This window comes from Cyprinodon tularosa, unplaced genomic scaffold, assembly GCF_016077235.1.
Source record: "Cyprinodon tularosa strain WSP-4 unplaced genomic scaffold, ASM1607723v1 ctg222, whole genome shotgun sequence".
In the NCBI taxonomy this organism is placed as follows: Eukaryota; Metazoa; Chordata; class Actinopteri; order Cyprinodontiformes; family Cyprinodontidae; genus Cyprinodon; species Cyprinodon tularosa.
In genome coordinates, this window is record NW_024038830.1 from 412,715 (window position 1) to 428,493 (window position 15,779).

Consider the following 15,779-nt stretch of genomic DNA (forward strand, 5'->3'; position numbering starts at 1 on the left):
ACGAGCGAACCCATTTCTTCTAGGCGATGTTTTGCTACTCTGTGCACTTCCGGATAGCTTCTCCGTTAGCCTTACACCTAAATGGGACCATTTTCTAACTCTCAGATGTGAAAGAACGCTTGAATATGATTAATATAGGGTTACTTGTCTTTTTTGGCTCTTTTTGGGTGAACGCTGTTATAACCGCAAGGATTGGGTCGGAGGATATTCCCGAACATGGCCCGGAGTTTGGTAAATATGGGAATGAGTTCAGCTAACGTTAGCTAAAATAAAACCGTATGACAAATTGCTTTTTTCAAAACATTTAATAATCATATCTAAACTGTATTTTAATATTGAATAGACATTTAAGTGCTCAAACAGCTAAACCTTCAATATTCCTCTGTTGGTTTAATGGAAGCTGGTTTCTGTTCCTTATTTCCAGAAACTCTGAGCTCCATCCTGTCAGAGTATGAGGTGCTGCCTGTGTCAGGCTTCCAGCTGCACTCTGTGAGAAAGAGGGACGTCCACAGTGAGTCCCACCTGGAGCGCCTGGTGAGCTTCAGAGCCCTGCAGAGGTACAGGATTAAAAACTGGTCTCCCTCAGATCAAATTGTGGGGTTCAGATCCTAGAACTCTGAAAAACCAAGGATGTAACTTTGTGATAAAAGTTGGAGGGGAAGCTCTAAGGATAGTGGCTGCTGGACCTACAGCTACACTTTCTGTAGGGTTTATATTTTCCAAAAATGAGCTCAAACATATATTTATTGAATGCTTTCCTATTGTTGAGAACACAAGAGCACAACAGTAAACTTATATTTATGGTTATATCCATTCATCCATTTTTTTCTCTCGCAGTGGGTAGCACTGCTGCCTTGCAGCAAGAAGGCCACGGGTTTGATTCCTGGCTCGGGGTCTCTCTGCATAGAGTTTGCATGTTCTCCCTGAGCATGCGTGGGTTCTCTCCGGGTACTCCGGCTTCCTCCCACAGTCCAAAAACATGACTGTTAGGTTAATTGGCTTCTCCAAATTCTCCTTAGTTGTGAGTGTGTGTGTGAATGGTTGTTTGTGTCTGTGTTGCCCTGGGATGGACTGGCGACCTGTCCAGGTTGTACCCCGCCTCTAACCCATAGACAGCTGGAGATAGGCACCAGCACCCCTTGCGACCCCACTAGGGATTAAGCGTGTCAGAAAATGGATGGATCAGATATGGAGACAGATGCCTGCCTTTAGTGCATTATTTATGAAGGGCTCAAAAACAATAATTTATTTAAAAAAAAAATTACGAATAACAGCCGAAATCCAAAGCCAAAAGCAATATATAATGCATCCCTAGTATGAACACAACTTAAGTTCCATCAATCTATCCATCCATGGCTTCCCTTTTAGCTCCATCACTGATTATCTTCCTTCACAAGCATATGGGAAAAATTTCTAAATTTGTCCCATATGTCATTGACAGCCAAAGTCTATGTATTGAACCTTATTTTTCAAAAATCATTTATACTCTGAAATAATCTTTTTATTATTTGTGCTTTAATTCCTGCAGGTTTATTAGCTTTTAATTTTACGTCTGTAGAAGAGTTGTTTCCTGATTGAAACCAAGATGTTATACTAAATCTTTAAAAATACAAACATGAACAAACCTGGGATAGTATATGAATGCAAACTACAAAATGAAGAGATGGTTAAATCAATCAAACAATAAAATAAATGTCTAAACTGAGACAAGTGGTGATCTCACACACTTTGTCACAAAGCTCATCTCTACAATCAAAAATGTAGCTCATCTAAAAGTGTAAAGTTTATGAAAGCTGGATGTTTTGGGGTAATCTATTTATTATTATAAAGGTTCAGGATACGGCGACAGTTCCATAAATCAGCCAAGAAGATACAATTATGTAATTCTCAGTAGAGTATGATCACATATCAAACACAAAAGAATAGTAATTGTGCACCTTGAATGGAACTATTGGTGACAGTGCACCACCGCATGTTACAGACATCCCAAGTTACAAAAACTAATTTCAGGGAGATGCTTTTCGAACCCAGCATATAATATGTTTGAAACATATGATTGTATTTTTTTACCATCCGTCTAATAAACTATACTCAGCTATTAACATAGTAATTAAAAGTACCACTGTCTGCTTTTCTATTGGTGTTGTGTTTAAACTCGTGTTGAAATCTTGCATGTGTTGCGGTATAAATACGGTCTGATGCGGTCAGTTACTTCAGTTTCAGGTGGGTTTAAGAGGTTTTTTTTCACACCATTACATTTGCAAAGAGACGTTCTGGTCTACAATTGCGCAGGGGCCCTATTCGTGCCAATGAAGGGGCCCCTAAGAGGTCATGGGCCCATAAGCAACTGCTGTCTCTGCTTACTGATATTTACACCATTGGTAACAGTGACTGAGTTACTCTGAAATGAAAGACACCTTCTTTTTAAATTATACCTTAGATTTCAATCCCATATGAATGATGTCTAGTTTCTGCTTTTCTTGTCAAATTAAAATGTTTCAGACTTCAAATGCAAAAATCTGCTTTTCTTCAAATTATATTTAAATGCAAAGTTATCCAAACCATCATAGATTCATGAAAAATTTTTTTTCCCTCTTATAGCAGATAACTGGGTGTCCCACACTCGATGGCAACTAACATCAATAACTTTTGCAGCATTTTACATTGGAGCCTAAAGCTGAGACATAAAATCTATTTTGTTTAAAAAAAACAGTCTTACTGTAGTTTAAAGCATTAAGCTTAAAACTCACTTTTTATTTGGGGGTCTAAATATTTTTAATAGGAGATGTGTAATGTGTAGAAGCCAGCTGACTGGCAGTGCTTAGCAAGAGGTGGTAACCCATAATTCATACAGCCAGAGTGAACTAATAAACTCCACACTGAGCGGGACATCATGACAGAAACATTTAGTGGTGTTTATAACTTGCTTTGTTGTGTTTATGAATTTTCTTCACTTTTTGATTTTTTTTATAAAAAAATGGGCAGTTTATATTTAAATAAATATGTTTGAGGCTTTATGCATGTTTGTTTTATTTTTATATGACTTTTTAGCATTGGATCTACCCTGTTGGAACAGAGTTGGAACATTTTTGACCATAAATTTTATTATCTGTGATGTTTTTTTATCAGTGTACATTAGTCAAACTCTCATAGAGCAAAAAGGCTCCCAATAGTCTTTTTCAGTTGTGCTATCACCACAATGATAGTTTTTATGCTTTTAGGACTTTTAAAAAGCACCAAATATATTAGGGACCTACTGCTGTGACCCTTAAAATAAAGTTCATCATGAAAAAGAAAATGTTTGAATTCATAAAGTGGAATTTTTTTCATAAAACATGGCAGCATCGTTAAGATGCCATCTGAGTGGAACAAAAAAAATTATCTATTTATAAAAAAAAGGTTTACTTATAAAATTTTGACTTTTTTGTTAAGTTTCTTCTTTCTTCATCTCCAGAGATTTCAAACTTTACTTGACCACAAACACAGAGCTTTTTACTGACAACTTCAAAGCTGTGTTTGTTGATAAAAATGGGAAGGAAGAGAAATATGACGTGTCACTTCAGAACTATTTCACCGGACATGTTGTTGGTGAGTTGATGGGATTTCTATTTAAAACATTCTTTCCCTAATTGCTCATTTCACAAATTGATACTCAACAGCTCATTTGTAAAAAAAAAAAAACAACCCGCTATTTTGTGATTTGCTTTCTGATTTTTTATAGGAGAGGCTCATTCGCGCGTGCAGGCGCACATCGACGGAGATGAGTTCTCTGCTCACATCCTGACGGATGAAACGGAATACAACATTGAGGTACGATCTGTTGCCCCTCTTCTTTTGAGACCTTTCATCTAAAATGTGAAACCTTTGTTGACTAGAGGTCGACTGACGCATTTTTTTAAAAGGCAGATGTCAATACGATTATTCTGACATCAGCCTAACCAATCCCGATATGCACTCCCAAATATTTTGGGCCTATTTGTTAGGCTGGTTTTGCTTTCTCATCCTCCATTTACATGGATGTTACCCAAGATTCAATTTAAACTGAAAGAAAAAGTTATTTACAAACAAAGCATTAATACTGGATATAAAATGGAGGAAGCAGCCATTCAAAGGGCTTCATGTGATCTGAAGGCATGGTTGCTCAAATCGGCAAACATATGCATGTCTCAACAAATAACGAGGGGAAAAAAAGCTAGTATAGGCCAGAAACATCATCTGGCTAATGTATCAGTCTATCTCTAGCATTGATTTAAAGTCCTCCAAAAGATGCAAATATGCAGGTAAATGTGGTCAAAAACACAATTTCTCACCATTACACTGACTTTTTAAACAGCATTACACCCTAATTACAGAATCATTCTACACAACAACTGTTACACTAAAATATGCTGGTGAAAACCATGCATATGTGGCTCAGTAGGCTCCATATGATGCTGTGGCCTGTTTGTCTTCTAGATCCCTTGGATCCTCATCAAAGTGCACTTTATAATGTTCTCTTTTTGAAATACAAGGTTTAAACCTAGTGCCAAATCACAGAGAGGGTTCAACAAACATAAAATCCACTCTTTTTTTTTTTAGCTGTCTAATTTCCAAGACCTAAATCCTGTAAAAAAACAGTAAAGTAACTGACTATAAGGCAGAGGTCACGGATCAGTAGTCTAACTTCACTTGCGGTGTTTCTCCTGTTCATATGTTAAAGCCTTCCAGAGCTTCTGCGACCAGGTTACACGTGATAAAAAATTAGCCAATGAGCTGTGTCAGCCTGGATCACTGCGGTGAGCCACTTTTAGACACAGCAGGCAAACCTGTGGCAAGCCAGGCGATGAGAAATAGAGAAAGTGTGGGCTGCTGGAAGAAGGGTAGTGAACTAGTGAAAAGAAAGTGAAATGGTGCTCAAAGATGACCCTGCACATTTTGAGTATGTTCGGTTCAACCTGCTGCTGTGAAGCAGGATTCTCCACCATGAACAGAATCAAAAATAAATCGATCCAGGCTCACGAATGAGCACTTTGATATGTGTTTTAGAATGGCTTTGTCACCATTCAGAACCAGTTTAAAAGCCTTGTTGGGCAGCCTGAAGCCCACTGCTCTCATTAAGACAGAAAAAAGAAAGACAAAAAAAAAAACAACAAACGGTCAGTTCAGGTTTTTTTATAAAATACGTGAATCAGGAAATTGTCAATATTCCAAACTGAACGATTGTTGTTCTCTACTTCAAAAAACAATTTAGATTTTAAAATGGGAATCTGTTTAAAGTAACAGATTATAATTAAAAATGTCTCTGGACCTTTACTGGTTGATGATTTTCTCTATTCGAACCCCGCTGATTTTTAATTGGTTACCCCTGATATAAGGCAATAAATCCGATCAGTAGACTGAGTTTGGTAATATTTTTTGTTATAAATATGAGATGCTTTAAATGTCATTATTTTCTCCTCACTTTGATATAATCAAACTGAATATTGTCTGTCCAAAGCCATCATTGCTTTACATTAAATGAGATCAGATGAGACATTTGGATTAACCTCTTGGTTTAGCAGCTGGGTTCTCTAATAGCAATCTTTTCCTTTCCTTGTGCCGTCCAGCCGCTGTGGAGGTTTACAGATTCTCCGATTGATGGGAGGTTACTGGTGTACCGATCACAGGACATCAGGAATCTGAGTCGAATTGCTTCTCCTGAAGTCTGTGGCTACATTCACGCTGAGGCGGAGGATCTTTTTCCTGAGGCTGCCAGGAGTGGCCAGAAAGAGCACAAGGAGGCGGGTCTTGAAAATGGTGAGTTCTGCTTTTAATAGATGGTGAGTAGCAGACAGACATAGAAAGAAGATGTGTTAATAAGATACAGCGTGTATATCTGTTTAATATCTGATAAGATCGTTTAATTTGTTCCTACTAAATTAAATGTTCCAATGAAAATTGAAGCAACTAGATTATTGTGAGTTTCTCAGATAGTTATTTAACAGCAAACAGTAGGTACACTGCAGAAAGTTTTTGGTTTTTTCTTTCCTTTTTAAGTTACACTGTTGATTTACCAGCATTTTTTTTTAAATAAGAAAAAACCCACATAGGGATAAAAACAAGGTTCAAGCACAAATTCTACAGTGAAAGGTAGTTCTGTGTCTGACACGTTTATGAATAAAGCAGATTTAGATCCAGTTTATCTAATATTTGCTGATCTCCCTGCTGTGTAATAAAAACAGAGTTATTTAAAAGTATAAAGTATGTGTTAATTTGTCAGGAAAGAGGAATTCAGGGGAAGAATTTTCCGAGCCTTTGCCTCTAATAGCAGAATGTTGACCAAAGCGAGTGCCCACTGTGGCTCAGAACCATTTATTAGTCTTTTTCTCTCTCGATCGGACAGAAGTTGGTCCTGTTTGCCCAGAGGTCACTCTGGAGGTGCAAAGCTCAGTTCATTTGATGTCCTGACACTTCCTACACTTGAAAAGAAATAAAAAAGTTCTTGCAGAACCTCAAATGAGATTAGATATGTGTGGCAACTTTTGTGATGGAAGCAAAATATTTACCACAGCCAGAATCTGGTCAGCTCCATCTGTTTTTTATCTGGAGTCTTTATTAGCTGCAGCTAAGCAGTGATTATAATATAACAGGGGTTGACGTTAAGGATTTTTACCACTTGCCCAAAGGGCAAGTGACTTTCACATTTCATTTGCCCAGAAACAATTTTTACTTGCCCAGTATAATGTTTGATCAATATAGTTTAAATATAGTTTGTTTTTTTAAGTTTCCAGGTTCCTGGTGTGTATATGCACGCGTCAGATAATGAACTTAAGCCTACATTACCGTGTTAACATGCTTTTCAATCCTTCCTGCACATTCTTTTCAAACTAAACTTTGCTTTAAACTGTTGTGTGCTTGGAAAAATATAAATTGTAATGTTAAAAATCTAAAAAAAAACTTGACAGGTTAAAAACTTAAGATAAATCACAAGAAAGAAGTCAATGTTACAAATGAATAACTTTTATTTTAGAATCACGGTATGTTTATACAAGATAATACTATTAATATAATGTGACTTTTCAAGCGAATCATTATACATAGTTATTTTATACAGGGTTTCCACAGTCTTACATCATTTTAGAATTCCCTGACTTTTAACTGACACAGGATTAGTTTTCCCTGACAAAATAAATGCAGCAACAAGACAATAATAATAACATAACAGGTCACCAATTTAACATGTTTTTCTCTATAACATTTTAATGCACCTCTCCAATGTCTGAGAGAAAAACATTTAATGAACATTTTTTAATGTATGACCTGCATCACTGTACAGAAGACTGCCATATGATAGCGCTTTTTAGCTTGTTTGTCGTTTTGGTAACTACATAAAAATTAATGCTAGGTGGACAAAAATCACGCCATCTGGCGGAAAATCACCCGGCTTTTTCAAATCAAGCGACAATGTATACAAAACACCAACATTTTCATCGAATGTTGGTGATTTTAAAGTAATTTTGAGTGAGAAATAAATTTTTTTGCGATCAATTTGTACTCTCCCAACAATAAAAACTATTAGCCTCGGGAGATCGGGTGATGGTAAACATCGAGCCCTGTTTAAGACTATGAAAAAATGAAAACATTAAAGGTTAAAGATTCCAGTGGATCATCTACAGGGACGAAGGTTAAAGTCCACCCGGGTCATTATGAAGGCAAGAGCTGGAAGGTTCCTCTTGCTTGTGAAAGGTCAAGTCCGATGTAGGGCAGCATAATGTAGGACAACTTTGCCATGGCAACATTATCTGTAAATATAGCAACGATAATATAAAATGCATAATATGTCTGTTTTCTTTCTTTCCTATCTGTGCTTCAATTTCTCTGTGACCTTTAGTATTTTGGGTTTTTGTCTCCAGTGAGCAGCAGGTGGAGTTAGACTCTGTCCAGGTGGCTAAATGTCACATTAACATTCAAAATTGAAACTCATAACAATGAATATACAAGCAGACGATATTATTTCTAGGTAACATTGATATTATGATGATAATACATTCATGATGTATTGTGTCGCTTTGAGATGAAGTGTTTGTCTTCACTACGAATATGGCGTCTTGTTTGATTCTTAGAAAGCAGAAAAATCATCCAGTTATGAGACAAAGGATGGGGAGTAAATTTGCCAGAGGCTCGTTTTTCGGCAGAGTAGTTATTACGTAAAGAGCACATCACAGTGTTTATGTTTCAGAGGAGATATATACCTCCTCTCACTGTAATCTGGCAGAAATCGCCCACGGAGAGACGAGCTGAGGTGAGGGTTCGTATGGAGGAAGCATTAAGATTCATGAGAACTCCACAGCTCGGCGCTGAGCGTGAGTCAGCGCTGGTCTCCCACAGCTTGCTGCGGAGGCCGGAGCAGATCTCTCCTACTCCTCTGAATAATGTGGAGGCAGGTGCAGCGTGTGATGTAACGCTCCGAACGGAGCCTTTTTGTTCTTCTGCTCTCTTTGACTGGTTGTTCAAAGAGGTTGCTGTGCATTTAGTTACGTCGTTGTGGAAGAAATTACATTTGAAATAAAAACTCAGTAAAACCAAATGGCAAAAACAATTCAGTAAAATTTTACATTTACATTTTTCTGTAAAATTTTACAGTTATTTAAAGCAGTAATTAAAAAGGATGTTGGTTGTCAGTCTGCTTTTGCAGCTTTACAGAGGAATTTTGACCCATTTTGAGCACCAATGCCCTTTTTTAAGGTCACAGGGCTGCTGCCCAACTGGATTCAGTCTGTTTTTGGACTTGCTGCTCTGTTTTGGAGCATTATTCTGCTGGAGAAAACTGTTTGGTTTCAGCTTGAGCTCACAAACAGATGATTTATTCTTTAACCTTCAGGATTTATGGCAGACATCAAAATTCATGGCTCAGTTTGTCACACCAAGTCTTCAAGGTCCTAAAGCTGAAAAACAGGCCCACACCATCACACTGCCACCACCATATTTTATTGAAGGAAAGACGTTCTTTCTCTGAAATGCTGTTATCTACACCAGATGTAATGGAACACGCATCGGGCAAAATGTTGAACTTTTGTCACGTCAGTCCATTCAATAGGTTCCAAACAGTCTTGCTGATAGTAAAGATTGGTTTTGGAAAAGGTGAGACGAGCCTTAACGTTGTTTTTGCTCAGAAAGTGTTTTTCCCCTGAGCTCTGCCATGTAGCTCATTACTTAGTCTGTTTCCTATGGTGGAGGCATCAGCAATGAGCTTAAGTAAGGCTGCAGTTTTTAAGTCTTTTGTGACCTTTTGGGTGAGTTGTTGATTGGTCAGCTGCTCCTGCGAAGGTTCTCCATTGTTGGATGTTTTTTCCGTCTTTGACTAGATTAGCTGGAGTCCCAAAGCTTTACAAATGGATTTTAACCCTTTACAGTCTGATATATTTCAGTTAGTGTAAAGAAAGTTAACGTCCTCTCAGCTCATGACTTCTGTCCACATAAACACAAGCCAGGCTAGAGTTATTTTAATTTCTTTACTCGCAATAGATATGTAACTGTTTAAAACATGTTTTTATACTTATTCATACTTTATCAACGTCTGAAACCAAATCTTAACCTGGCAGTAGCCAGATATGTGTAGAACTGAGTTGAGTTCTACATTCAAGATTTGCTGTGAGATTGAAAACTCAGATCTTGCTGCAATCCAACTTGCAGTGCAAGGTTAACTAAATCTGACCTCATTAATAAACATTTAAATGATTCATGTCTAAAGAATGTTTACTGTATTTGATGAGACTCCAGTTAAAATGTGCATATTGCAGCTTCCTCACCATGTTTCCTATATTTTCCTTGTAGAGTCCCTGCACAGAGTGAAAAGACAAGCTCACGACCACCGGAAGAATACCTGCCCTTTGCTGTTGGTGGCCGACTACCGCTTCTTTAAACAAATGGGCCGCAGCCAAGAAAGCATCACTCTCAACTACCTGGTCTGACATCCTCAAGTCCTTTACTGTTCAACTTCTAATGAGCTAATTTATTTCCTCTAGTCTAGAGTTTGAAAACAACTGCAATCTTTTATAATTTATGTTCCATTCCATGCGTTTGATTCCTTTCCTGTTTGTCACAGATTGAGCTGATTGATCGAGTTGATGATATTTATAGAAACACCACCTGGAATAATGAATTTAAAGACTACGGGGTCCAGATCCAACAGGTATGCAGCTAAGAAATGTTTTCTTTTCCCTCTAGACCTTGTTATGCATCACTGTTGCTTTAACAGTTGTTCTCTCAGCTGCATAATATCTTCACTTTATGTAGCGTCACTCCCAGAAACCCGGCTCAGAATAAAGCAGCTCTTCGGCGTGTTTGTGAATAGCATTTTAGAGGAACTGTGAGCTTTTTATACACTCCTGGGGGGTAGATTCATTTACTTTGTGAATGAATAGAGACATTGTTTTGTTACTGTAGGACCGGGACTCTCTCATTGAAGAGTTATGCATCAACTTATGGGATCTTTTATATTCTGTCCCCTAGATGTGAAGACTTTGTCTTCTGTCATACAGAACCAGTCTAATCCAGTACATTACTTGAATGAATGAACTTTTTGTTCTCCTTACATTTTTTTCCTGCTGTTTGTTGCCATAGTTTTGGGGATAGGTTATTTCTGTAAATTCATTGCATGATGTAATGGAAGAAGTATTTTAGTGAAGACATTAAAGGATATGTTGGATTACTCTCCATCTTTCAATTTTACATTTTGCTATTTTGTAGTGTTAAGTTGGCATGTGTCATTCTTTAGATCAAATATGTATTTTCTCTTATAGCTTTTTCCAAAGGTTGAATTGTTTCCTCTTTTATTGAAATTTTATTATTTAATGAAGCTGCATTTTTTTCCCATACCAATATGAATATCAGCTCTACAAAGGATATAATTTAGAATTAGTTTTACTATTCAACATTTCAAACCTAATGCCAGAAATGATGCTTAAAGACTTTAATATGCATTAAAATTGATATGCGTCCAAAAAAAATCCAACAAGCAGTTCATTTTGTATGAACTAATCATGCACTGGCAGTTTGCAGTAGACCTTTATGCCACAATGTAATAAAAACATATTTCTTTTAGTATAATCAAATTTAAAATCAAATCATTGTTAATCGATTATTGAAATAGTCAACAAATTTAGTAATGCATTAATTATTTTATGGAGTATAAAGCCTAAAACATGACTCTAGCTGACAAAGCGACTTGCTTAGAGCAGTAATTATACTAAAACGGTAAAAGAACAAAAACATGTTGCGTGCTAGATAAACAAACATTTTCCTCCATCATTATGCTCTTTCTAGATCCAGGTGAAACTAAATGTTTTTGTTTCACCTGGTTTAAATTCTGTAAAAAAATCTTTAAGGAACCTTTTGTTATTAATCTTTGGTTATTAATCGATTAATCGAAAAATATACGACAAAGCAATCGATTGGCAAAATGGTCGTTAGTTGATCCTATTTCAAACCAAATCATATTGCACAAGGTGTCTTTGTCTTCCCATCTTCTTCTCTGGGGTGCTTATTCGCAGTTTAATAACAGATTTGGTATCCAATGTTAGAAACGAACCAGTTTTAAAGTTTGTGTAAACATTAAAGTTAGCTGTGATTTTAGTATCAGCAATAAATTAGGTATTGAACGTCTTAATTTGTGGTCTGACTTTAGTTTGTTTGGATTTTTTGTAAGCTTCTCCAATTTGGTTTCAGAACTAAGCATCACTGTTAAAGAAAATCATTAATGAGTAGTAGACATTTATAAGGTTTAACATCCAATGAAAAGGTTTCTGCCAACCAAATGTTAACAGAGTGATGGTTATTGCTCCTGCTTTCTCAGCCTGTCTGGGTTAAATACCAGTTTGCAGTGACTTGCAGTCATTACCAGGTGCTGATCCACCAATCAGAGCCAGACTTCTGCAAACATACATCCATGTCACCATGAACAACCAAAGCCACATGGATTCCTCATTTATTTTGTTTTATTCTTTGGTTACTGTCAAAAAGCAGAATTTAACATTACATTTACATAAATCTTCTTTCTCTGTAAAAAGACCAGTTTATATGAATCACCATTTAAAGTTCAATAATTACGAGTTAAGTGGGAATTATTCTAAAAGCATCTGAATATATGAGTTGGCAAAAAAGGTTAATCGTTTGTATGACTTTAGACTTTCAGGCATGTTTTTTAGATTTTGAAACTTGAGTTTTTTTAACTGCTCTTAATCATCTGGTTTTTCTTTCTGTTGTCAGATTATTATTAACAAAGAGCCGACGAAGTGCCCCCCCGGCGTGTCTGGGGCCGGCTGGGCACACTATAACATGGAGAACAGCCCTGTGGCAGGCGAGGAGGTCTGGGAGGTGAAGAAACTTCTGGAGGTAAAAAAAAAAAAAAAAAAAAAACCCTCTTCATTGATGTATTTGTACACTGATAACCTCTGGACTAAATACGATTTAAGTTGGATAATTGGATCATTACTGGGCAGAACTGTGAAGCTATTCATTTTGATATAATCTTGTTGGTCATTTTACTTAATTATTATAAACACATGCAACACCTGCAAATATTTTTCCTTTTATCCAACAGCAATTCAGCTCAGATATTGCAGAAAACGCCTCCACTGTGTGTTTGGCTCACCTGTTCACCTACCAGGATTTTGACAAGGGAACGCTGGGCCTGGCCTACGTCGCACCCCCCAGAAATACCCCGCTGGGTGGAATCTGCTCAGGACGTAAGAAACGTCGTTCAGCTTAGTTTCTCTAGCTAAGAACCAGACACTGGGTTAAAATGGTGTTTGAGACAGTAAAATCACCTCTGTTAGAAACTTAAAGGGTATTTTAAACCTCAGGGAACATTTAGTGACCAGTTATCTTTAGAATAACCAAAAGATTGAGACATTTCTCTTATGTCTATTACTTTATAGCTTATTACCCATCTCACTCTGCAAAGAAGCCCAGTTACCTCAACACCGGCCTGACCAGCACCAAGAACTATGGAAAAACCATCCTCACAAAGGTATGTCGTTTTTTTTAAGAGTTAAGTTTGAAAGAATTGATTATCCAGGGTTTCCACGGGTCATTAAAAATGATTAAAAGTCATTAAATTATTGTTTTTTTAAATTAAGGCCTTAATTGGCATTAAAATTAATTCAGGTCCCCCTTGAAAAAGAGATTTTATCTCAAGGGACTTCCTGGTAAAATAAAGGTAAAATAAAAAATAAAAATGTGATTATTGTTGAATTAAAAATGCTTTATAAAAAAAAAAAAAAAAGTTTATAAAAACAATTTCGTCAGATATATTTTATCCTAATATATTTGAGCGGAACTGTTTCTGGTTGATCGTAAAGTCGTATGTCCGGAAAAGAAGCTAACGGTGGAGAAAAAGTGTGAAAATGCAAATTTCCACAAATGTGGCTGGAAAACGAGGGATTCGGGGAAATGGCTGCAGCCTGTCGACAGTAAAGATGACGAAGGATTTTTCCATGTTTTATATGATAGTCATGGGTACTTGTTGATGCCATTAAAATTATTTCTAAGAGCATTAAAAAAGCATTACATTAGAGTTACCCATTCCTGTATAAACCCTGTTATCTGTGCTGCAGTTTTCAGTTAAAGCAGGCATCCCCAAACTCGGTCCTCAAGGCCCCCTGTCCTGCAGGTTTTAGAGGTTTCCTTACTCCAGCACAGCTGATTTTAATTGAAAGCTGATTAACAGGCTTTTGGTCTACTGCAATCATTATAACCAGCTGTGCTGAAGTACAGAAACCTCTAAAACCTGCAGGACAGCGGGCCTTGAGGACCGAGTTTGGGGATGCCTGAGTTAAAGTAACTGATAATCATTGTTGCTAACTTAGCAACGGTGATTATAGGAAATTGACTTTTCAGAATCTCTCTCTATCAAAAGTTGACCAGTGAGAAATCTATCTGCTTTTTTCCGTGATGTTGGAGAATTTGATGACACCTTGAAAGCAGCTGTCACTTTTAGTTTGCTGTGTTCAACCAGTTGGTTAAAGCAGGAGAGAGAAGAGGCTCCTCTGTTTCCCCGCTGAAAATAAATAACACATATGCAAAGCTTCTCTGATCTAACCTAAAGCACTATGTTAATATAATATTTAACATTATATTTATTCTGTTTTTTTAACTGTTGCACTATAATAGATCCCTGCCTCAATTGAATTCATATTCAGCCTCATCCCCAGTCTTTAATTTGAATTTGATAACAAACCAGGATTGATTTATATAATTTTGGTTCAGGTGAATTTATTTTATAGTGTTCATTTTTTGTTTTTAAACATATTTATAGGGTTTTTATCTCCTATGGTCTGAATTAAAGCATTACCGGATATGGAAATTAGGCGATGGTTTCATCTAGCGAGTTTTAGAACAGCCAATAGGTTGAGACTTGGCAACAGTACATTTAATGTTCATTCCCACCAAACTCAGCTGTTTTTTGCATCTGTTTGCAGTACATGTTCTTTTACTTTTTAAAAAAATGTTTGGAAACAATAATTTTTTGAAAGTATCCAATGGAAATACCTTTTTTACATATTCATTGACATTTCTGCCAATAAACCACATCATTCCTGGTCAGGAAGCGGACCTGGTTACCACTCATGAGCTGGGCCATAACTTTGGAGCAGAACACGACCCGGATAACCTTCTTAACTGTGCTCCCAGTGATGATGAGGGCGGCAAGTTTGTCATGTACCCCATAGCTGTCAGCGGTGACCATGTAAACAACAAGGTATGTTTGTCTATCAGCTGAGCTACCACAGCTACATTCTCTCCAGCTACTAAGCAGGTTATTACTGTTCACTAAAAACAACTTATCGTATTTTCACGACCATAAGGCGCACCGTACTAAAAGGCGCAGTCTCAGTTATGTGTGCCTTTTCTGTATTTAACACACACATAAGGCGCACCGGACTATAGGGCGCGTTTTTTATATACAGGTACATGTCCTCTCAGGTGGATTTTCCCACTTTAAAACATATTAAAACTACTTTATTCCCACTGATCACAGCAAATAAAGCTGCAAGGTGTATTTATTACAAAGTATTATTCAAACCTGGGAGCTGGCCATGAGAGACACATCGCTGATGACACAGGGCTGTGATTACTCCTCTGATACAGTTTATTGACGCATAAATTAACTTGAAACCTGCCGACAGAATGTATTCGCTTTTATTATCCTGCTGCCTGCGGTTTAGATTATTTAGATGAAAAACACCTGCCAGCCGCCGCGGTGAACCGCGAGGAGGCGACCCGGCCAGAGGCTGCTGTTGAAGGGATTCCTGCTGTCGGCGCACCGCTGGTATGTGGGGGTCTGAGCGCCTCCGACAGAAATAGTATAGGCAGGATAATAATCTGGATGAACTGACTGCAATGATTAAGTTTTCAGGTGGACTTTCTCACTTAAAAAGATTTAGATTATTTAGATGAAAAAACACCTGCCAGCTGCCGCGGTGAACCCGCAGGCGCCGCTGCCCAGAGGCTGCTGTTGAATTAAGTTTTCAGGTAGAAAAATAGAGCGGGAGCAAAACTGAGTATGATTGTGCTTTATTCATGAATTTATTACAGAGTATTAATCAAACCCCTCAAAGTCCTCATCCTCTGTTTCTGAATTAAACAGCTGCGCTAAATCAGACATGCCAGTTTCCCCTTCTTCTTCGCTGTCAGAGTCACTTTCCGTGCCGGGCGGCTCCTCGGAAATGATGCCGGTCTTGTGCGAAATTCTGTTTCCCCGTGAAAATCTGTTCCCCCTGTGTCGGGAGCGCGCATTGCAGCCAGAGAGGCGGATCTGCCCA

At 37.5% G+C, this 15,779-nt stretch overlaps 1 protein-coding gene across 2 annotated transcripts in view; it reads left to right on the forward strand.

Annotated features, from left to right (window-relative positions):
- adam17a (ADAM metallopeptidase domain 17a) overlaps positions 1 to 15,779 on the forward strand; it is a 27,743-nt gene continuing 11,964 nt past the window's right edge. The window contains exons 1-11 of one of the 2 annotated variants that reach the window (XM_038286218.1): positions 1 to 231; positions 425 to 557; positions 3,455 to 3,588; positions 3,722 to 3,810; positions 5,586 to 5,775; positions 9,793 to 9,923; positions 10,064 to 10,150; positions 12,226 to 12,351; positions 12,560 to 12,704; positions 12,897 to 12,988; positions 14,564 to 14,716. In XM_038286218.1, the coding sequence (XP_038142146.1) occupies positions 126 to 231; positions 425 to 557; positions 3,455 to 3,588; positions 3,722 to 3,810; positions 5,586 to 5,775; positions 9,793 to 9,923; positions 10,064 to 10,150; positions 12,226 to 12,351; positions 12,560 to 12,704; positions 12,897 to 12,988; positions 14,564 to 14,716 (1,386 nt within the window). In that variant the 5' untranslated portion in view covers positions 1 to 125. The remainder of the gene's footprint in view (positions 232 to 424; positions 558 to 3,454; positions 3,589 to 3,721; positions 3,811 to 5,585; positions 5,776 to 9,792; positions 9,924 to 10,063; positions 10,151 to 12,225; positions 12,352 to 12,559; positions 12,705 to 12,896; positions 12,989 to 14,563; positions 14,717 to 15,779) is intronic. The other variant, XM_038286219.1, reaches the window with a different exon arrangement.